The sequence below is a fragment of the Geotrypetes seraphini genome, chromosome 5 (assembly GCF_902459505.1).
Source record: "Geotrypetes seraphini chromosome 5, aGeoSer1.1, whole genome shotgun sequence".
Taxonomy (NCBI): Eukaryota; Metazoa; Chordata; class Amphibia; order Gymnophiona; family Dermophiidae; genus Geotrypetes; species Geotrypetes seraphini.
The window spans coordinates 153,420,136-153,444,623 of record NC_047088.1 but is presented as its reverse complement, the minus strand read 5'-3'; the positions used below and the strand labels follow the sequence as shown (position 1 = coordinate 153,444,623).

The 24,488-nt window shown below is 46.1% G+C and overlaps 1 protein-coding gene across 1 annotated transcript in view; it reads left to right on the top strand.

Annotated features, from left to right (window-relative positions):
- NME9 (NME/NM23 family member 9) overlaps window positions 1–24,488 on the top strand; it is a 206,151-nt gene that overhangs the window by 42,675 nt on the left and 138,988 nt on the right. The window contains exon 5 of the mRNA XM_033945325.1: window positions 24,087–24,158. Within this exon, the coding sequence (XP_033801216.1) occupies window positions 24,087–24,158 (72 nt within the window). The remainder of the gene's footprint in view (window positions 1–24,086; window positions 24,159–24,488) is intronic.

The following is a 24,488-nucleotide window of genomic DNA, read 5'->3' as shown; positions in this document are numbered from 1 at the left end:
CGGTGATAAATTTTTTTTTCCCTGTGCCATTCTCTAGTGTACAGGCTAATACAACAAAAAGACAACAAACAGCTTGATATTATTCTTCCGGGAAGAGGACTGAGGAGGACATGCTAAGTGGGGAAAGATAAGAAAGTAGAGAGAGAATATCTTTTTTAACCTCTATGAGCAATATGCAGTGTTCTACCCAGGGCCTTTTAGCTAATTTAGATGACCGCCCGGTGAATCCTTCTGCTGCCGCCAATGCTCCTTCCCGGGCTGACTCTCCTCCGAAAATTTTGTTTGATGTCTGCCTTTTTTTTTTTTTGCCAGCATGCTTTTACTTGCTTTTGCCTTCCTCGTTGCCGGGTCCTGCCTACTTTCTGTTTCCACGAAGGCAGGACCCGACAGCGAAAAAGGCCCAAGTCAAGTAAAAGTAGTAAGTTGTAAGCTTCCCTCCGGGGCTCTAACGTGTGCATGCCGGCTTCCCTTCTCTTCCCCCCTCCAACGTGACGCAACTTCCGGTTTCGGGGCGGTGAAGGGAATGGCGGTGAAGGGGACAGTGGGCCGGGGATGGGGCAGTGACGGGGACAGATTTTTTCCCCGTGTCATTCTCTACTATTTAGTGTACTGTAATATAAACTGCTTTGGGTGAATCTCTTTGTGAAAAAGGCAGTTAATAAATCACAATAATAAATAAAATACTGGGCACCTGGCTTAGCAATGCCCCCAATCAAATGGATTACATTAACAAAATGGTAAATGATAAGCTAGATAAATGGTCACCACTATACCTTAGCTCAAATTGATTCTGGAAGAGATCAAATCAGCGATGCCATTCAAAGCCAAAATGATGATGTTATGACTGTATTATTTTGGTCACTCTGTTAGAAGAGAAAAATCATTGGAGAAGGACATCATATTTGGGAAGATCGAAGGAACCAGGCGAAGAGGGCAACCTGCAATCAGATGGCTGGACAAGAAAACAACCATGGGAATGACGCTGACGTTATCGGACTAGCACAAAACTGATTTTTTTGCTAGAGCTCGAACATGAGTCAATGGCACCTAATGACATACCTTAGCTCAGTGGTCTCAAACTCGCGGCCTGGGGACCACATCCGGCCCGCCAGGTACTATTTTGAGGCTCTCGGTATGTTTATCATAATCACAAAAGTAAAATAACAGTTTCTTGATCATATATCTCTTTAGCTATAAATGACAATATTATTATTAAGACTTAGCCAAAAAGAAAGATTTATAAACTATAAAGAGTTTTACCTCATGCAAAATTGTTATTTCTTTATTAAGACATTAACTATTTTTTTCTGAGGCCCTCCAAGTACTTACAAATTCAAAATGTGGCCCTGCAAAGGGTTTGAGTTTGAGACCACTGCCTTAGCTGGTGAAGCAGAATAAAACTATAAAAATGGTATTGGCTACTAAGATAAGCTATATTCTTAGTATGATTCCCTTATTTCCCTTTTAGTTTTTATAAGAAACTAGACAGTGTCATAAATAGTTTATATGCAAAAATGTTTCACAAATAGCTCTCAACAACATAAAACTTTAAAAAAATAAAGGCGGCATCAACTTCCCTAATTTTAAATCATATAATTTAGCCTTCCAGACATTCAAGGCTAAAATATGGTTTGGTTCTCCTGGGGAAGAACAAGCTCTACAGGAGGGACGGACTGCACCTGAGCACGGATGGGACGAGGAAGCTTGCACACAACGTCCAGAACGGCATAGAAATGGCTTTAAACTGAGGAGAAGGGGAAAGTCGATAGTCGATCTGACATCGACACATCGGACTAGAGTATCAAACAAGGATACTGAACCGGGAAAAGGCAAAAGAGGGATCGAGACTGAGTGGACGTTTTTTGAAAAAAAAAAACAAGGACGCAATACAGGGGCCCAGGGAACTAATGAAACCAAAGAGCAGGAAATGGAGGAAACAGCCAGAGCCAGAGGGACATCCAAAAATGGGGAAACAGGCTGAGGACGAGATAGACACACAACAGGAGGGAGATGAGGATGAAAAAGACACACCACAGGAGGAGGATGAACGAAGCGAGGCTCGGGGACTGGCAGCCCATGAGGGGGTAGGCAGGAACACCAAACCACGAGGAAAACCAACAAAGAAGGTAAGCAACTGGGACTTAAATTGCCTATACACAAATGCTAGGAGCTTAAGAGCCAAAATGGGAGAGCTAGAATTCATAGCCAGAAAGGAGGACATAGACATAATTGGAGTCACAGAAACATGGTGGTCCGAGGACAACAAATGGGATGTGGTCATACCAGGGTACAAACTTTATAGGAGAGACAGGACATACAGGAAGGGTGGAGGAATAGCGCTATATATAAAGGACTCCATTCCTTCAACCAGGATGGAAACAGCAGTAGGGGCAGACAACTTGGAATCACTAAGGGTTAAGCTACCAGGAGGAAATGGAACAGACATAAAATTGGGACTGTACTATTGCCCACCAGGACAACCGGAGGCAAATGACTAGGACCTGGAGGCTGAATTAAGGCAGGTATGCAAAAGCGGAAGTGTGGTGGTGATGGGGGATTTCAACTACCCTGGAATAGACTGGAGTATTGGACACTCAAACTGCACGAGGGAAACAAAATTCCTGGAGGCTATAAGGGACTGCTTCATTGAACAGCTGGTCACGGAATCAAAATGAGGAGATGCAACTCTTGACATAATCCTCAACAGGCTAGGGGGACCTGCAAAGGAGGTGGTAGTACTAGCAACATGATCCAGTGCAAGCTAGAAATAGAAACACCAAAGGTGAAAAGAACCACAACGACAGCACTCAATTTCAGAAAAGGGAACTACGAGACCATGAGGAAAATGGTGGGAAAGAAACTCAGCAGCAACTCAAGGAAGATGGAGACCATAGAAAAAGCCTGGTCCCTACTCAAGGGCACGGTGCACGAAGCACAGAACCTGTATGTCACCAGGTTTAGGAAAGGGTGCAAAAAGAGTCGAACAAAAAAACCTGGAGTGGATAACAAATGCAGTGAAAAAGGCGATAAGTGACAAGAAAACATCGTTCAGAAAATGGAAAAAGGACCAAACCAAGGACAACCAGAATGAGCACAAAAGGTACCAAAAGGAATGTCACTGAGTGGTAAAGAAAGCAAAAAGAGAATATGAGGAGAGACTGGCAGAGAAAGCAGGAAACCTCAAACCATTCTTCAAGTATGTGAAGGGGAGGCAACCGGCCAGGGAGGAAGTGGGACCCTTGGATGATGGAGACAGGAAGGGAGTGGTAAAGGAGGAAAAAGAGATAGCCGACAGGTTAAACAAGTTCTTCTCGTCAGTCTTCACAAGGGAGGACACATCCAATATTCCAGAACCCGAGGAGATCATAAATGGAGACCAGGATGAGAAGCTGGTCCAACTAGAGGTAAGCCGGGAGGATGCCCTCCGACAGATAGACAGACTGAAGAGCGACAAATCACCAGGTCCGGACGGCATCCACCCAAGGGTACTAAAAGAACTGAGAAACGAAATAGCGGAAACACTTTGCCAAATATGTAACCTATCCTTAAAAACCGGGGAGATCCCAGAGGACTGGAAAATAGCAAATGTCACGCCCATCTTCAAGAAGGGATCAAGGGGTGACCCGGGAAACTACATGCTGGTGAGCTTGACCTCGGTTCCAGGAAAGATGATGGAAGCACTGATTAAGGACACCATCTGCGATCACATAGAAAACAATGGGCAGCTGAAGGCAAGCCAGCACGGCTTCTGCAAGGGAAGATCGTGCCTCACGAACTTGCTGTTCTTCTTTGACGGAATAAACAGCCAGATGGATAAAGGGGAATCCATAGACATCATTTACCTTGACTTCCAAAAAGCCTTCGACAAGGTAGAAACATAGAAACATAGAAAGATGACGGCAGATAAGGGCCATAGCCCATCAAGTCTGCCCACACTATTTACCCACCCTCTTAAGTCTACTGACCCCCTAAAGAATAATTGTAATTATACTGTCACTCTACTGACCCGCTCATTCAGTCCTAGTGACCCTATCCCTTGGCATGACCTCGTAGGGATCCCACATAGGTATCCCATTTATTCTTGAAGTCTGAGATGCTGCGTGCCTCGACCACCTGCACTGGAAGCTCGTTCCAATGCTCAATCACTCTCTCCGTGAAGAAGTATTTCCTGGTGTCTCCACGAAACTTCCCTCCCCTGAGCTTGAGCGGATGTCCTCTTGTGGTCGAGGGTCCCCTGAGAAGAAAGATATCATCTTCCACCTCTACCCGTCCCGTGATGTACTTAAACGTCTCAATCATGTCTCCCCTCTCCCTACGCTCCTCGAGAGTGTAGAGCTGCAATTTGCTCAGTCTTTCTTCGTACGGGAGACCCTTTAGCCCCGAGACCATCCTGGTGGCCATCCGCTGAACCGATTCAACTCTGAGCACATCCTTACGGTAATGTGGCCTCCAGAATTGAACACAGTATTCCAGATGCGGTCTCACCATGGCTCTGTACAGTGGCATCATGACTTCAGGTTTCCTGTTGATGAAGCTTCTCTTGATACAACCTATCATTTGCCGTGCTTTAGATGAAGCCTTCTCCACTTGAGTGGCTGCTTTCATGTCAGCACTGATGATTACTCCTAAGTCTCGTTCTGCCGTAGTCCTGGCTAAAGTTTCTCCATTCAGGGTGTAAGTTCTGCAAGGATTTCCGTTGCCGAGATGCATGACCTTACATTTCTTGGCGTTGAAGCCCAGCTGCCAGATCAAGGACCAATTTTCTAAAGTACGCAGGTCTTGCTCCATAGCATCCTGAAGATTACAGCCGTTTACTACATTGCATAGTTTGGCGTCATCAGCGAATAAGGTTACCTTACCTCGGAGCCCTTGAGTCAGATCCCTAATGAATATGTTGAAGAGGAGTGGGCCCAGGACCGAACCCTGTGGCACTCCGCTGGTCACCTTCGACATTTTAGAAAGGGTACCGTTGACCACCACCCTCTGAAGTCTGCCACTAAGCCAATCTTTAACCCATGCAGTTAGAGTCTCTCCTAATCCCATAGATTTCATCTTGTTCAGCAGCCTGCGGTGTGGGACACTGTCAAACGCTTTGCTGAAGTCCAGGTACACGACGTCCAAGGACTCTCCTGAGTCTAGTCTTCTTGTTACCCAGTCAAAGAAGCTTATTAGATTGGATTGGCATGACCTACCCTTGGTGAATCCATGTTGGCTGGGATCCCGGAGATTACCCTCGTTCAGGATCGTATCTAATTTGTACTTAATTAGTGTTTCCATGAGTTTGCACACTATTGAGGTGAGGCTTACCGGTCTATAGTTCGCAGCCTCAGCCTTGCAACCCTTTTTATGTAGAGGAACGACGTTGGCTGTTTTCCAGTCCAACGGAACTTTCCCCGTACTTAGTGAGAGATTGAAGAGCACCGCCAACGGTTCTGCCAGGACATCTCTCAATTCTCTGAGCACTCTTGGGTGTAAATTGTCCGGTCCCATGGCCTTGTTTACCTTTAGCCTTGCCAGTTCGTTGTAGACGTCCCCAGGAGTGAACTCAAAATTCTGAAACGGGTCATCCACGTCTTGTATTATCATCAACTGTGGTCCGTGTCCCGGTGCTTCGCAGGTGAAGACTGAGCAGAAATATTCATTTAGTAGTTCTGCTTTTTCTGAATCCGCCACCGCGTAGTTTCCGTCCGGTTGTCTAAGGCGTACTATACCGTCTGTGTTCCTTTTCCTATCGCTGATATACCTAAAGAAGGATTTGTCCCCTTTTTTAATGTTTTTTGCCAGAGTTTCTTCCACTCGACGTTTGGCCTCCCTAACTGCTGTTTTGACCGCTGCAGATCTGGTCTTATATTCTACTTTAGTTTCTCTTCTCTGGGTGCGTTTGTAGGAAAGAAATGCTTTTTTCTTCTCCTTAATGAGGAGTGAGATCTCTTCAGTAAACCATTGGGGTTTGTTGTTTCTTTGCCGTTTATCTACTGATTTTATGTAGCGATTAGTTGCTTCATGTATGGATGATTTCAGGTACGACCACATAGTTTCCACATTGCCGGTCTCTGCTTGGTCCTGTAGCGTCTGATGAACGTGATCTCCCATACGTGCGAAGTCGGCGCCCCGAAATTTGAGCACCTTTGTTTTTGTAATTGATTTAGGGGATCCTTTCCCAATGTTGAACCATACCATGTTATGGTCGCTGGAGGCTAGCGTATCTCCTACCGAGACCTCTGAGATGCTTTCCCCGTTTGTGAGTACCAGGTCTAGGATCGTCTGGGCCCTAGTGGGCTCCGTTACCATCTGTTTGAGATGTACTCCTTTTATGGAGTTCAGAAGCCTCCTGCTGCTGCTGGTTGCTGCTGAAAATGTCTTCCAGTCTGCATCAGGCATGTTGAAGTCCCCTAGCAGCACAGTGTCACCCCGTAGAGTTATATTCTCTATGTCTTCAATTAATTCTGCGTCCATGTTTTCCGGTTGTCTTGGAGGTCTGTATACCACACCAAGATACAGGCATTTTTTACTACCTCGTGCCAGATTAACCCAGAGGGACTCCCCGGTATACTTGACATCAGTGATCCTGGTAGTTTTGATGTCTTCTTTAATGTATAGTGCTACCCCTCCACCTAACCTGCCCTCTCTGTCCTGACGAAGTAGATTGTACCCCGGTATAGCCATATCCCACCCATGTGCATCAGTGAACCAAGTCTCGGATATTGCCACCACGTCCAGGTTGGCATCCCTTATTTCAGTTTCTAGTTCTAGAATTTTATTGCCTAAACTGTGTGCATTAACATACATGGCCCTCCACACTTTGTGTTTGCTGAGTCCCTGTAAGGCTATCCCTGACTGAGTCTGTGTGGCTCCAAGAGAACTGTTTGCATATTGGATCCTTACCTCGGAATCTGAGTGTCGACTCGTCCCATCAGGATAGTTCCTTTCCACCCCAGTATATGAGTAGGCCCCCTCCCCCAACTTACCTAGTTTAAAGCCCTGCGAAGTAGGCGGGCTAGTCGGTGTCCGAAGATGTTCTTACCTCTGCTGGTCAAATGGAGTCCGTCTGGTCCCTGTAGTCCTTGCAGCGCCTCTCTGTGATCCAGGAATCCGAAGTTCATATCTCGACACCATCCTCGTAGCCATTCGTTCGTTCTCAGGATGCATTCATCTCTGGCTCTTCCCTTGCCTCTAACTGGTAGGATTGATGAGAAGACTACCTGCGCACTTGTCTGCTTCAGCCTCTCACCCAAGGCTCCGAAGTCTCTGGCGATGGTTTCTAGGGTGTTCCTGGCAGTGTCATTCGTGCCTATATGGATAAGAAGCATAGGAAAATGGTCATGAGGTGTAAGTAATTTCCCTAGGCTGGTGGTGATGTCCTGTATTTTGGCACCAGGCAGACAGCAAACCTCTCTTGATTGTGCATCCGGTCTGCAGATTGGTCCTTCGGTGCCCCTCAGCATGGAGTCCCCAATGACTATAACTCTGCGCTTCTTCCGTTGGGGGGGAAGTCGGTCAGCAGATGGGGTTGCGTGTTGGGCCTGCTCTTGTTCTTCAAGTTCTTCGTGCTGGGCCTGTTCCTGTACTTTGTCGGCAGCTTCTTCCTGAAGAACCTGGAATCTGTTCTTCAGAATGAGTTGAGGGGTTGATGTAGGGTTTGCCTGTTGGGAAGAAAAAGAAGAGGATGAAGAGATTGTACCCCACGAACAGCTGCTTAAGAAGCTGTGGAACCACGGGGTGCAAGGGGATGTCCACTGATGGATCAAACACTGGCTGGCAGGCAGGAAACAGAGGGTTGGAGTGAAGGGCCATTACTCAGAATGGCAATGGGTCACGAGCAGAATTCCACAGTGTTCGTTGCTGGGACCGCTCCTGTTCAATATATTTATTAACAACTTGGAGACGGGGACGAACTGTGAGGTTATTAAATTTGCGGACGACACCAAACTTTGCAGCAGGGTTAGAACCACAGAAGACTATGAAGACCTGCAAAGGGACCTAACGAGATTGGAAGAGTGGGCAAGAAAATGGCAAATGAGCTTTAACATTGAGAAATGCAAGGTCATGCATGTAGGGAAAAAGAACCCGATGTTCAACTATAAAATGGGGGGATCATTGCTAGAGGTGAGCAACCTTGAAAGAGACCTGGGGGTGATGGTGCACACAACATTGAAAGCATCAGCACAGTGTGCGACAGCCTCAAAGAAAGCGAACAGAATGTTGGGCATTATTAAAAAGGGTATCACTACCAGGACGAAGGAAGTCATCTTGCCGCTGTATCGGGCAATGGTGCGCCCACATCTGGAGTACTGTGTCCAGTACTGGTCGCCGTATCTCAAAAAGGACATGGCAGTACTGGAGGGAGTCCAGAGAAGAGCGACAAAACTGATAAAAGGTATGGAAAACTTCTCATACGCTGACAGGTTGGAAATGCTGGGGCTATTCTCCCTGGAAAAGCAGAGACTTAGAGGAGACATGATCGAAACCTTCAAAATCCTGAAGGGCATAGAGAAGGTAGACAGGGACAGTTCTTCAGACTGTGGGGAGCCACAAGTACAAGGGGGCACTCGGAGAAATTGAAAAAGGACAGGTTTAGAACAAATGCTAGGAAGTTCTTTTTTACTCAGAGGGTGGTGGACACATGGAACGCGCTCCCGGAGGTTGTGATAGGCCAGAGCATGCTACAGGGGTTCAAGGAGGGTTTAGACAGGTTCCTGAAGGATAAGGGGACTGAGGGGTACAGATGGAAGTAGAGGTAGATTATGGGAATAGTCAGAAACCACTTCACAGGTCATGGGCCTTATGGGCCACCGCGGGAGCGGACCGCTGGGCGCGATGGACCTCTGGTCTGATCCAGTGGAGGCAACTTCTTATGTTCTTATGTTCATCAACATCACAGAATCCCCCTAGATGGGTCATATTTGAAAAAGTCTAAACTTAGGGCCCCTTTTACAAAGCTGCAGTAGTGAGTCCTGGCTTGGCAAATGCAATGGAGCCCATAGGAATTGCATGGGCTGTGTTGAATTAGCTGCATGCGAATCGCTACCACAACTTTATAAAAGGGACCCTTATTCCTTATCAACTAGTTATCATCTATGAATAAATATTCATGTCCTCCTAAATCATTTAACGTAAAATCCATTGTCCAAATTATCAAAAAAATAGTAAAAATAAAAAATAAAACGAAAGGAGAAATAGCCAATATAATTATCATTATGGTTCAAGTCTTCCTTCAAGTAAAATAAATCTTACATAAACTGGAAATTTTTTTTTTAATTATTAATTTATCATTTTATAATTATTTATCAAGTATAAACTTGTACAGAAAGTAAAACTTAAGATAAAGATACATATCCAATTTCATCATATTTAAATCAAGAATATAAAGTCAGTAGTACATAACCACATTTATCCAAATTAAGTCAAAGAGGAAAATAAGTTACTTAAATTTTAAACTCAAGTCCACTACGTTTCCAGAATCAAGATGGAACAAGAGCGGATTGATAACAAAAAACATATCTAAAGGAATGCTACAACTGATCTAAACTGAACTCAAAATTCCCCCCAAAAAACTTCTTATCTAGGGCTAGATCTTATCTTTTTCTTTTTCCAGGCGTGACAATGACAAAAAGGCCGTCAGCTGGACAGGTCCAAAGAAAACATATTTCTGTAGAGAATAATACACTATACATTTGCATGGGTGATGTAAATAAAAAGTTGCCCCTAAGGCTAACATCCCTGGTTTTAATAATAACAATTCTTTACGAAGTCTCTGGGTATCTCTGGCTAGATCTGGATATATTTGTACCTGCATTCCCAGAAATTGTTTCTGTTTATTTTTAAAGAAAAGTCTCAATAACCAGTTTTTATCAGAGGCCAAAGCCACTTAATAATAAAGTTGCAGGAACTGCCTTTTCACTATTCGAGGATTCCAATAAGATAGTCACATCCAAATTTTCCTGGACAACCTCTTGTTGTTTCCGTTGATTATTAGGAAGATAATAGACTTGTGTAAATGGTGGTATCATTTCCTCAGACAATCCTAAAATTTCCAACATATATCTTTTTAGCATCTCCCGAGGAGTATTAGGACCTTAGGAAAATTCACCAATCTTAGGTTATTACTACGGGAAAAGTTTTCCAAAAACTCAAGCTTCCTCCTAAGATTAGTGTTATCTTTAATTAAAGTTTCATGAATCTCTTTGGTCTTAGATGACTCTGGGTAATGCAGGTAATCTCTTTTTTTAAACTCTATTATTTCTAATTTCAAGTCCTGAATATCCTTATCATGAACTTTTATTTTCTCCTCTATTTGAGTGAATTGAGGTTTTATTAATTTCAGAATATTAGCAACCAGGTCCCAGATAGCTTCTAGTGTTACCTCACGAGGTCTTTGAAGATCAAAAGGAACTGCAAACTCTTCTGCTGAAGGTTCACCCTGTAGAGCACTTTCCTGGGTCTGTCCATCCCTCTCCAATGTTAACTCCTCAGCTCCTCTATTCAGACTCTCTTGAAATTGTAGAGAGTCTGATTCCATGTTCCCTTCTTGGTTATTACTGGCCTCCAGAGCTGGACTAATTCCCTCTTTGGAGAGTTCCCCCGTCCGCGGGGAGCTGGTAACCTGAGGGTGTGGGGGCAGAGCCCTCGTGTCGGAGCTTAGAGTAGTTTCAAGTCCCAAAGAGATCGCCTCCGTTCCGCCCGTTCGGGGCGTCTCTGGCGGGACAACCTCCGACTGCAGGGAACTTTGCATGTGGCAGATTAGCTTGTCTATGTTGCCCATTCCGGGCACACCGGAGTTCCGCGAGGCCCCAGCTGTGCTCCGACCTCTCCGTTTGGGCATCTTGGGGAAAATTGAGCGGCGATTCAAAAGTAAGTAGTGAGCTCACTGACGAGTGACGCTCAGTTTAGTCTGTCGGCAGCCATCTTCGACTCATAAACTGGAAATTATAGAAAAAGCAGGTATCTGGTCTATCTCTCATCTCATACAGAATGGATCTCTTATATCTTTTGGTACCTTTAGTAATATTATAAATTGCCACAATCTGAATATACATTACTATATTCATTTCTAAAACTGCAAACAATGCTGACTATATCCTACTTCTTCAAATTTCTCAGCCTGGTGTAAAATTCTACTAGCAACCTTGAAAACAGCTTTGAAAATATATAAAACTTTATAATTATCTGATGACAATTCTTGTAAACTTCTAGAGCTTGAATGATAACAATCCTTAAATACTCCTCCAGATGTCATTCACTGGCAAAACCTAGGTGTCCTTAAATGTCAGCAACTATTACACAGTTCTCTTTTTTTTTTTTAATCTTCACAAAGCATGCTGGACTTGCTAGAATGGTGGAACCATCTTTGTACAATCCACTTAGAGAATTTCACTCAATGTAGGATAACTTGGTTTCTTCTGGACAGCTACTTCAATGACTTATAATATTGCTTATCAGAACTATAAAGTCTGTTTGTAATTTTTCCCAGTGATATGAGCTTGTTTTCTAAACTGTTAATATATTTGCTACTATTATTTATCCCCCTCTTTTACAAAGCCGCACGGCAAAAGCCCAGAAGCCTCATAAATCCCTGTGGGCTGTGGGACAGTTACTGCAGTGGCAGCTTTGTAAAAGGGGGGTATATGTTTTATCCCAGGACAAAACAAAAATACACTTTTAGTGAGTGAGACCTGGGGTGTCAGATGTGACCAGTTTAAGCAAGAGCGCTTCCACAGTCTGTCAGTTCTTCATACATCCCCAATCATCATAATATAATGCTTTTTATAGAAAAATTTTTTTAAAATAATTTTTTCTTTATCATAATTATCAGTGTTACTATGAAAAGTTTTAAAGAACTTATCTTTAAAAAGGCTGTGTCTTCAATCCATAATAGGTAATAAAGGAACGTATCATATATTCCAGTGTTCCATGCAATTCAATACTCCCCTCTGCCGATGATTGGGGATGTATGAAGAACTGACAGACCGTGGAAGCGCTCTTGCTTAAACTGGTCACATCTGACACCCCAGGTCTCACTCACTAAAAGTGTATTTTTGTTTTGCTCTCTTTTTGCATCATATTATACGTCTGTGAGGTTATCCCAGGACAAGCATATTCTTGACTGATGGGTGACGGCACCGATGGAGCCCCGGTACGGACATTTTTAGAGAGATTGCACTCTAAGAACTTGGAAAGTTCTAGCAGCCGCACCGCGCACGCGCGTGTGCCTTCCCGCCCGACGGAGGCGCGCGGTCCCCAGTTTCTTAGTTTCCGCGGAGCTAAGAAGACGCGTTCTTTTCAACGGCCGTTGAAAAGACCTTTTTTTGCCTTCCCGCTCGCGAAATTCTTGTGAGGAAGTAAATCTTCCTTATTTTATTATTATTTCATTGTTTTTTCTTTAAAAAAAAACCCTTTATTTTTTTCTCTCGGGTTCGCCCCGGCGGGGCCTGTTGCCATCATCAAGGCCTCAGCCTTCAATTTGGCAGAGGCCGTCTTTACTTTCATGCCCCCTCAGCCAGGGTTCAAGAAGTGCCAACGGTGTGCACGGCCCATTTCTCTGACCGACCCGCACAACTGGTGTTTACAGTGCCTGGGGCCGGATCATAGGGCTTCCACCTGCACCCGTTGTGCCACATTAAAAAAGAGAACGTTGAAAAACCATCAAATTCAACAGAGATTACTTTTCGGTGCCGACATGGCTGACTCTGCGGCATCGACACCGGCATCGGCTCCTTCGCAATCGGCACCCACTTCTTCGACGCCGCGCAACACCGCACCAGCGTCGCACCAATTAGATAAGCCGGCTAAGAAGCCTTCCCCGCTGGAGCGCCCTCCGGTCTCTGTGGCAGCGAGTCCAGTCCTGCCGACCACGAGGCGCCTGCGAAAACGCTCCGCCCCCATAGAGGTGAGTCCCTCGTCCTCGGGCTCCTCATCCTCTGGGCGTCGAGCGGCACCACAGGTACCGCAGAAAAAGAAAGCGGTACCGGTGCCTTCGCTGGACGAGCGAATTGCAGCCGTCCTTCAGGTGCAGCTTAAAGAGCAGTTGCAGTAGCTCCTTCCTGTTCACTTGGCACCGAACCTTCCAGTCCCGGTCCGGTCTGAGCCACCGGTACCGACAGTGGGGCAGCCTCTATTGTCCACTTCCACTCTATCGGTACCGGTCCATTCAGCTTCCTCGGTCTCCATGCCGTTCTGGCACCGGAACCGAGAGCGCTGCATCAGGCTGTTCAAACTTCGGCACCGATACAGCCTTTAACTTCTCCCGGTACCGCTTCTTTGAGGTCAGGTAAGTCGGTACATAAAACCCGACACCTGGAACCCTCGACACCAGAGTCTCGGGATCGCAGTTTCCAAATTAGGGATCCTGATCTGTGGGGTGACTCCGAAGAGCCTCTTCTCTCTGAAGGTGAATGTTCATCTGGTGAAGAGGATCCTTCTGTTCAAGATCCATCCTCTAAACCAGATACTGCCTCTTTCACCTCTTTCTTGAAAGAGATGTGTGAGTCTCTTTCTATTCCCTTGGAGGCTGAGTCTAAGAAATCCAAAGCGTTCCTTGATGCACTGGACTTTGACCAGCCCCCACGGGAATTTCTCAAATTACCCTTCCATGATATTCTGAGGGAAACCTTTTATAAAAATCTGGAGACTCCTTTGACTATCCCAGGAGCTCCTCGTAAATTGGACTCCTTATACAAAGTCATCCCCATACCTGGCTTTGATAAACCACAGCTTCCACACGAGCCTCTGTTGGTGGAATCTACTCTTAAGAAGTCTGCGGGAGCTAGTGTGTATGCCTCAGTCCCTCCTGGCAGAAAAGGGAAAGCCATGGACAAATTTGGTAAGCGGTTATACCAAAATGCTATGTTGGCTAACCGGTCAGGGAATTATGCTTTTCATTTCTCGTTTTATCTGAAGCATCTCATTCAGAATATGGCTTCTTTTGAGAAATACCTCCCTAACCGCAAGAGATCTGCTTTTCGCCAATGTTCTTCCTCTCTTCTCCAGCTTCGAAAGTTCATGGTCCGTTCTATCTATGACACCTTCGAACTTACCTCTAGAGCCACGGCCATGTCTGTTGCCATGCGTCGTCTAGCCTGGCTCAGGGTATCGGAGCTTGATGTCAACCATCAAGATCGCCTGGCTAATGCTCCATGCCTAGGGGATGAACTTTTTGGTGATTCCATGGACTCCACCACACAAAGTTATCTGCACATGAGACTCGATGGGACACTCTTCTTAAAACCAAAAAGAAGACTCCACCTGTCCGTCCTTTTCGTCAGCAATCGGCTTATCAGCGACGTTATGTGGCTAGACCCTTACCACAAGCTCCTCAGCAGCCTAGGCGTCAGCGTCAACAACAAAGGCAACCCCCTCGGACGCAACAGCAGCAGCAGGTGAAACCTCCTCCACCACAGAAGTCCACACAACCCTTTTGACTTCATTCTCCAGGGCATAGCCAGTGTTTTACCATCTGCCCATCTTCCTCAACCCATAGGAGGACGTCTTTCTCTGTTCATCAGCCGTTGGGAGATCATCACCTCGGACCAGTGGGTCCTCAACATCATCCGCCACGGCTACTCTCTTAACTTTCAGACTCTTCCTACCCAAAGTCTGCCAAGAGAGTCTGCTTTGAACACTCCTCAGTCCTCCCTTCTTCTCCAAGAAGTTCAATCCCTCCTTCTTCTGAACGCTATAGAGGAAGTTCCTCTAGATCAGAAGGGGCAGGGATTCTACTCCCGTTACTTTCTGGTCCCCCAAAAAACAGGAGATCTCAGACCCATTTTAGATCTTCACGATCTCAACAAATGCTTGGTCAAAGAAAAATTCAGAATGCTTTCTCTGGCCACTCTTTACCCTCTTCTCAATCAAGGCGACTGGCTATGCTCCCTCGATCTCAAAGAGGCATACACTCACATACCGGTCAATCTGACCTCCAGACAGTACCTCCGCTTCATGATTAACCACTGTCATTACCAGTACAAGGTGTTACCCTTCAGCCTTGCCTCCTCTCCCAGAGTGTTCACCAAATGTCTAATTGTGGTGGCTGCTTTTCTACGCTCTCATCATCTTCAGGTCTTCCCTTACCTGGACGACTGGTTAATCAAAGCCACTTCCTCTCAGGCAGTGCTCCTTGCCACCAACCAGACCATCCTTTTTCTACAACTTCTGGGGTTCGAGATCAATCTACCCAAATCACATCTCATCCCTACTCAGAGACTTCAGTTCATAGGAGCGGTCCTGGACACAGTCCTCATGAGAGCATTCCTGCCGTCCAACCGTCTTCAGACTCTTCAATCTCTATGCCAGCAGGTGCTTCCACAACGCTCCATCTCTGCCAAGCAAATGATGATACTCTTGGGTCACATGGCCTCGACAGTTCATGTCACCCCCTTCGCACGTCTTCACCTGCGCACTCCTCAATGGACTCTAGCTACCCAGTGGTCCCAAGCGTCGGATCCTTGCTCACGGCACATATTTGTGACATCATCTCTTCGTCAATCTCTACAATGGTGGTTGATATCTTCAAATCTCTCCAGAGGTCTTCTGTTCCATCTACCTCCTCATCAGCTAATAATCACCACAGATGCCTCCCCTTATGCCTGGGGAGCTCACTTGAACGAGTTTCAAACTCAGGCCTTTGGACGGCTCAGGAGAAGAAACATCACATCAATTTTCTGGAACTCCTGGCAATGTTTTATGCCCTCAAGGCTTTCCAACATCTTCTCTTTCCTCAAGTTCTGCTACTTTGCACAGACAATCAAGTGGCAATGTACTACATCAACAAACAGGGTGGGACAGGCTCTCGCCTTTTGTGTCAAGAAGCCCAAAAGATTTGGTCTTGGGCGACAGATCACCAATTATTCCTGAAGGCTGTCTACATTCAGGGAGAGCAGAATTCCTTAGTGGACAATCTCAGCAGAATTCTCCAGCCCCACGAATGGACTCTCGATCCGTTGACTCTCCAGTCCATTTTCGCTCAATGGGGCACTCTTCAGATAGACCTCTTTGCAGCTCCTCACAATCATCAGCTGCCCCACTTCTGCTCCAGACTCTACTCTCCTCACCGTCTGACAGCGGATGCATTTCTTCTGGATTGGTCCAATCTGTTCCTGTATGCTTTCCCTCCTCTGCCTCTCATGTTACGAACCTTGTTCAAGCTCAAGAGGGAACAAGCCACCATGATTCTCATTGCTCCAGGGAGCCTATTCTTCTTCCGCTGTTTCCTTCTCTGCTTACACAGCATCAGGAGACCCTTCTGCATCCCAACCTCCAGTCTCTGTACCTGTAAGCTTGGTATCTCTCGGGCTGACTTCAACTGATCCTCTTCTGTCTCAGCCCGTTAGTTCTATTCTGGATGCTTCCAGGAAACCGGCCACTCTGCAATGTTACCATCAGAAGTGGACACGGTTTTCTTCTTGGTGTCTTCTTCATCATCATGATCCCACTTCCCTTGCAGTGGAGACCTTGTTGGATTATCTTCTTTCTTTGTCTGACTCTGGTCTCAAGTCTACGTCCATCAGAGTCCACCTCAGTGCTATTTCTGCTTTTCATGAGCCAGTTCATGGGAAACTTCTCTCAGCTCATCCTTTGGTTTCCAGATTCATGCGGGAGGTTTTCAATGTGAAACCACCTCTTAAGTCCCCTCCTGTGGTTTGGGATCTCAATATGGTTCTTTCCGCCTTAATGAAGCCTCCATTTGAACCTTTGGCTACAACTCCTTTCAAGTTTCTCACTTGGAAAGTAGTCTTCCTTATTGCTCTTACCTCTGTCAGGAGGGTCAGTGAGCTGCATGCACTAGTTGCGGATCCACCTTTTACAGTCTTTCATCAGGACAAGGTGGTTCTACGTACACATCCAAAGTTTCTCCCTAAGGTTGTCTCTGAATTTCATCTCAACCAATCGATTGTTCTGCCTGAATTCTTTCTGAAACCTCATTCTCACTCTGGAGAACAGGCTTTACATACTTTGGACTGTAAACGGGCTTTAGCTTTCTATTTAGACCGTACTAAGCCCCACAGATCAACTCCTCAACTCTTTCTGTCCTTTGATCCGAATAGATTGGGACGCCCCGTTTCTAAACGTACGTTGTCCAATTGGCTTGCAGCGTGCATTTCATTCTGTTATGCTCAGTCCGGACTGACACTGGAAGGTTCTGTCACGGCCCATAGATTTAGAGCTATGGCAGCATCTGTAGCTTTCCTCCGTTCAACTCCTATTGAGGAAATCTGCAAGGCTGCTACTTGGTCCTCAGTTCATACTTTTACATCTCATTATTGTCTGGATGCTTTTTCCAGACGGGATGGACACTTCGGCCAATCTGTTTTGCAAAATTTGTTTTCCTAATGGCCAACCTTCCCTCCATCCCTCTTTTTGTTAGCTTGGAGGTCACCCATCAGTCAAGAATATGCTGCCTGCTTGTCCTGGGATAAAGCACAGTTACTTACCGTAACAGGTGTTATCCAGGGACAGCAGGCAGATATTCTTGCGTCCCACCCACCTCCCCGGGTTGGCTTCTTAGCTGGCTTATCCTAACTGGGGACCACGCGCCTCCGTCGGGCAGGAAGGCACTCGCGCGTGCGCGGTGCGGCTGCTAGAACTTTCCAAGTTCTTAGAGTGCAATCACTCTAAAAATGTCCTTACCGGGGCTCCGTCGGTGCCGTCACCCATCAGTCAAGAATATCTGCCTGCTGTCCCTGGATAACACCTGTTACGGTAAGTAACTGTGCTTTCTTCAATGTTATTAACATTTTTTAATTTCTGTGATATTTTGATCTGTGCTGTAATCAAAAATTCTGAATAAAAAGATGAGAAACGTTTTGTTTAAAGATAGGCCTGCTATTTATGTAGCCTATTTTTATCCCAGGACAAGCAGGCAGCATATTCTTGACTGATGGGTGACGGCACCGACGGAGCCCCGGTACGGACAATTTTAGAGTGATTGCACTCTAAGAACTTTAGAAAGTTCTAGCTAGGCCGCACCGCGCGTGCGTGAGTGCCTTCCCGCCCGACGGAGGCACGCGGTCCCCAGTTTCTTAGTTTCCGCGGAGCTAAGAAGACGCGTGTTTCCAACGGCTGTTGGAAATTTTTTTCACAGTTTTTCGCCTTCCCGCTCGCGCGTTTATTCTCTTCGAGAATTTTTCTTTTCCTTATTTTATTTTGTTCGTGTTAAAAAAAAAAAAAACAAAACACTTTATTTTCGTTTTTTTGCGATCGGCCCCAGCGGGGCCTGTTGGCACCATCGAAGCCTCGGGCTTCGATTATGCTACAGCCGTTTTTCCATTCATGCCCCCGTCACCGGGTTTTAAAAAGTGCCAGCGGTGTGCGCGCCCTATATCTCTTTCCGACCCGCACAAGTGGTGCCTACAGTGTCTGGGTCCGGACCACAGGGCTGAAACCTGCACCCGCTGTAGTTCTATTCAAAAGAGAACTTTGAAAAACCGGCAAATACAACTGCGGATCCTGTTCGGTACCGCTATGGAAGTTCCTCCGGTATCGACGTCGGCAACTTCCTCCAAATCGACACCGATAGTTTCGGCACCGCAAACTACATCTCCGGTGTCACAACCAGTAGGTAAGCCGGCTAAGAAGCCTTCCCCTACTGTCCTCGGGCCGCCAGTCGAGCAAGCAGTGAACCAAGTCCTGCAGACTGCGCGCCGGCCCCGTAAGCGCTCCGCTCCCATTGAAGTTACTGCCTCATCATCGGCATCGACTTCACCCGAGCGTCGAGCTGCACCGCAGGTACCGAGCAAGAAAAATACGTTGGATGAGCGTATTGCCTCTATCCTTCAGGCCCAACTTAAGTAGCAACTGCAACAATTGCTCCCGGCTCTATTGACTCCGAGCCTTCCAGTGTCGGTACCTACTGAGACTTCGGTGCCGATTGTCGATCAGCCTCTATTATCGGCATCGGCATTATCGGCACCGCAAAAATCTTTAGCCATGCCTATTCTATCAGCAGAACCAAAGTCTCATCGACGCACTGTTCCGTCAGCTTCTGATCCGGTACCGGTCTCTGAAACCCGTACCGCTGTGCAATCACCAGGTACCGTATCGAACCGTTCGTGGAAATCGGTATGCAAGACCAAACATACCGAGACAACCACTCCACTCTCTCAGGGCCATCTTCAATCAATACGGGACCCTGACTTGTGGGACGACTCTGATGATCCCCTCGGTACCGAGGAAGATTATTCGTCTGATGAGGATGATCCATCGGTGCAGGATCCTGCTACTAAACCAGAGCACTCCTCCTTCACCAAATTCTTAAAGGAGATGTCAGACACTCTTTCTATTCCTCTAGAGTCTGACTCTAAAAAATCCAAAGCATTTCTCGATGCTTTGGATTTTGACCAACCTCCTAAAGTGTTTTTAAAGTTGCCCCTCCATGACATCTTGAGGGAAACTTTCTATAAAAATTTGGAAACTCCTTTGACAATACCAGGAGCCCCGAGAAAACTAGAATCTCTTTATAAAGTGATTCCTATTCCAGGGTTTGACAAACACCAACTTTCCCATGAGTCTCTGCTGGTGGAGTCGACCCTGAAGAAATCTACAGGAGCTAGTGTTTACGCCTCTGTCCTTCCTGGCAGAGAGGGCAAGGCCATGGATAAATTTGGGAAACGCCTTTACCAAAATGCGATGTTGGCCAACCGTTCAGGTAACTACGCGTTTCACTTCTCTTTTTACCTCAAACATCTCATCCAACAGGTGACCTCTTTTCAGAAGTATATTCCGGACCGTAAACTTCCTGCTTTTCAGCAATGCACCTCTAGCCTTTTGCAACTCAGAAAGTTTATGGTCCGTTCAATTTATGATACTTTTGAACTGACATCACGGGCCACTGCTATGTCTGTGGCAATGAGAAGGTTGTCATGGCTCCGAGTCTCAGACCTGGATGTGAACCACCAGGACCGACTTGCCAATGCACCCTGCCTAGGGGATGAGCTGTTTGGGGAATCCATGGATACCACCACCCAAAAGCTATCTGCCCATGAAACTAGGTGGGACACCTTGTTAAAAAACAAGAAGAAACCTCCTCCTCCTCGTCCATTTAGACAACAATCTTCGTATCAGAGGAGATTTTCGGCTCGGCCGGCTCAGCCTCATCCTCCCCAACCTCGGAGGCAACGCCAACAGCACCAACATTCTTATCAGCAGCAACAGCCTAACGTTAAACCTGCTCCTCAACCTAAGCCGACACAGCCCTTTTGACTCCTTTCTCCAGGGCATTGCCAGTCTTCCTCCCTCCTGTTCTCTTCCTCAGCCCATAGGAGGTCGACTTCGAAATTTTCTCTCTCGCTGGGAAGTAATCACCTCCGACCAGTGGGTTCTTTCAATCATAGCCCACGGCTACTCCCTAAACTTCCAGATTCCTCCACCATTAGGCCTACCAAAAGAGTCTGCTTCCACCCACTCTCAGTCCCTCCTACTGGCTCAGGAGGTTCACTCCCTCCTTCTTCTCAATGCCATCGAACCAGTTCCTCTAGACCAGCGAGGCCAGGGATTTTACTCCCGGTACTTTCTATTACCCAAAAAGACCGGAGACCTCAGACCAATATTAGATCTCAGAGATCTCAACAAGTGTCTGGTCAAGGAGAAGTTCAAAATGTTATCTCTTGCAACCCTATATCCTCTTCTCTCTCAGGGCGACTGGCTATGCTCTCTCGATCTCAAGGAGGCGTAAACTCACATTCCTATCCATCTAACGTCCAGGCAATATCTACGCTTCCTCGTCAACCAGCATCATTACCAGTACAAGGTGTTACCCTTCGGTCTAGCCTCCTCTCCCAGGGTATTCACCAAATGTCTGATTGTGGTCGCGGCTTATCTCCGCTCTCACAATTTTCAAGTCTTCCCTTATCTGGACGACTGGCTGATCAAGGCTTATTCTCCTCAGGCCGTTCAACTTGCCACCAATCAGACTATTCTCTTCCTTCAACTGTTAGGGTTCGAAATCAATCTACCCAAGTCGCATCTAATTCCAACTCAGCGACTTCAATTCATTGGAGCCATTCTGGACACACTTCAGATGAGGGCATTTCTTCCAACAAATCGCCTTCACAACATTCTTCATCTCTGTCAACGGGTGTTGCAGCAAACGTCCATCTCTGCAAATCACATGATGGTGCTCTTGGGGCACATGGCCTCCACAGTGCATGTCACCCCCTTCGCACGTCTCCACCTACGTACTCCTCAATAGACCTTAGCGAACCAGTGGTCCCAAGCGACGGATCCTTGTTCACAACTCATATCTGTGACCTCGTCTCTTCAGCAGTCGCTTCTTTGGTGGTTGACATCTTCAAATCTATCCAGAGGTCTGCTGTTCCATCTACCTCCTCATCAACTGGTCATCACCATGGATTCCTCCCCCTATGCATGGGGAGCTCACTTGAACGAGTTCCAAACTCAGGGGTTTTGGACTACCCAGGAAAAGAAACACCACATCAATTTCCTGGAACTCCGAGCGATGTTTTACGCCCTCAAGGCTTTTCAACATCTTCTTTTTCCTCAGGTACTACTCATTTGCACAGACAACCAAGTTGCAATGTACTACATCAACAAACAGGGAGGGACGGGATCCCGTCTCTTGTGTCAGGAAGCTCAAAGGATTTGGACCTGGGCGACTGCTCGTCACTTAGTCCTGAAGGCGGTCTACATCCAAGGAGAACAGAATTGCTTAGCAGACAATCTCAGCAGAATTCTTCAACCTCACGAATGGACTCTTGATCCCTTGACCCTCCAGTCCATTTTCTCTCAATGGGGCACACCTCAAGTGGATCTTTTTGCAGCTCCCCACAACCATCAACTGCCCCTGTTTTGCTCCAGACTTTACTCTCCTCACCGTCTGGTACCCGAAGCATTTCTCCTGGATTGGACCAATCTCTTCCTTTATGCATTTCCTCCTCTTCCGCTCATGCTGCGCACATTATTCAAACTCAAGAGGGAACAAGCCACCATGATTCTCATCGCTCCACGGTGGCCCAGACAGCATTGGTTCTCCCTTCTACTTCAACTCAGTTCCAGGGAACCCATACCTCTTCCACTGTTTCCTTCACTACTTACACAGCGTCAGCAAACTCTACTTCATCCCAGCTTACAGTCTCTGCACCTGACAGCTTGGTATCTCTCGGGCTGACTTCGGCTCACTCTCTCCTTTCTCAGCCTGTCCGTTCTATTATTGATGCCTCCAGAAAACCGGCTACTCTTCAATGTGACCAACAAAAGTGGTCTCGGTTTTCTTCCTGGTGCCTCTTACATCACCATAATCCCATGTCTATAGCAGTAGGACTGGTGTTAGACTATCTTCTGTCCTTATCTGACTCTGGTCTTAAATCCTCTTCGATAAGAGTCCACCTTAGTGCTATTGCAGCTTTTCATGAGCCGATTCATGGAAAACCCCTCTCAGCTCATCCCTTGGTTTCTAGGTTCATGAAGGGCCTTTTCAATGTGAAGCCACCTCTCAGGGCCCCTCCTGTTGTATGGGATCTTAATGTGGTTCTTTCTGCATTAATGAAACCTCCTTTCGAGCCTTTGGCCACAGCGCATTTTAAATTTCTAACTTGGAAAGTGGTCTTTCTTATAGCTCTCACTTCTGCCAGGAGGGTCAGTGAGCTCCATGCACTGGTGGCTGATCCACCTTTCACTGTTTTTCACCATGATAAGGTCGTCCTCCGTACACATCCAAAATTCCTTCCTAAGGTTGTGTCTGAGTTTCATCTTAACCAATCCATCGTCCTACCTGTTTTTTTCCCAAAGCCTCATTCTAATCCAGGTGAACAGGCTTTGCATACCTTGGATTGTAAACGTGCTCTGGCTTACTATCTTGAACGCACCAAACCTCACAGATCATCTCCTCAACTATTTTTGTCCTTTGATCCTAACAAGTTGGGTCATCCTGTATCTAAACACACCCTGTCCAATTGGCTTGCTGCTTGCGTTTCATTCTGTTATGCTCAGTCGGGCCTGACACTGGAAGGTTCTGTCACGGGCCACAAGATTAGAGCTATGGCAGCGTCTGTAGCTTTCCTCCGTTCCACTTCCATTGAGGAAATCTGCAAGGCTGCTACTTGGTCCTCAGTTCATACTTTTACATCTCACTATTGTCTGGATGCATTCTCCAGACGGGATGGACACTTCAGCCAATCTGTTTTACAAAATTTATTTTCCTAATGGCCAACCTTCCCTCCATCCCTCTTTTTGTTAGCTTGGAGGTCACCCATCAGTCAAGAATATGCTGCCTGCTTGTCCTGGGATAAAGCACAGTTACTTACCGTAACAGGTGTTATCCAGGGACAGCAGGCAGATATTCTTGCGTCCCTCCCACCTCCCCGGGTTGGCTTCTTAGCTGGCTTATTCTAACTGGGGACCGCGCGCCTCCGTCGGGCGGGAAGGCACTCGCGCACGCGCGGTGCGGCCTAGCTAGAACTTTCTAAAGTTCTTAGAGTGCAATCACTCTAAAATTGTCCGTACCGGGGCTCCGTCGGTGCCGTCACCCATCAGTCAAGAATATCTGCCTGCTGTCCCTGGATAACACCTGTTACGGTAAGTAACTGTGCTTAACTGCTAACCATACTTAATTAGCTATGCCGTGTGCTATAGCTGGTTAGCTGCTAGCCCCCTAACTGTGGATATTCAGCAGGAGATAACTGGTTATCCCCAGATGAATATCTGTGGTTAGGCATTAACATTCTATTTAACAGGCCAGGAACCATTCCTAGCTGGTTAAATAGTTTTCAATATTGGCCAGTATATTACTCATTACTAAAAAATGTAATATATTAGTTATTTCATTACATTTGCACAAAAGTAATGATTACATTTACGTATTACTTTTAAAAGTAATACAGTATATTACCAGTAATATATATATCTATATATATATATCTATATATATATATATATATACAGTGTTGGGAAGTAATATACATTTTGGAAGTTTGTGCCAAAAGAAGCATTTGGAAACTGTGTGTACTCCACAGAGTATACTTTTCCAGCCTATACTTTTCCCACATTGCTGCACAAGTTTTGACATTTTACCATATTTCAGCTGATATCTGCCTCTTGTATGTCATGTAACTAATTTTTAATAAATGGCTTTAATTTAGGCTGAAGCAGACAGTGTTGATTCCTTGGAAAACTACAGAGGAAAATGTGAACCCACATTTCTCTTGTATGCAGTAAGTTAAAACCTCAGAAATGTATATTATACAGATCTTCTGTATACCAGTGTTACTCAGATCTCTCCAGAAGGCAGCCCTACCTTGTTAGGTTTTCAGGATTACCACAGTGATTATACATGAGATAGATTTATATGTGGTGGAGACTCCTGTACAAATTTATCTCATGCATATTCATTGTGGTAACCCTAAAAACCCAACTGGCTGGTGTGCTTCTAGAAGAGAGTTGAGAAGCAGTGCTTTTTACCATGAAAACAGCTTACAGTATCAGATAATTTTACTATTCAGAAACTACGGTAACTGTTCCCTTTCTGTCTCAGTGACATGAGA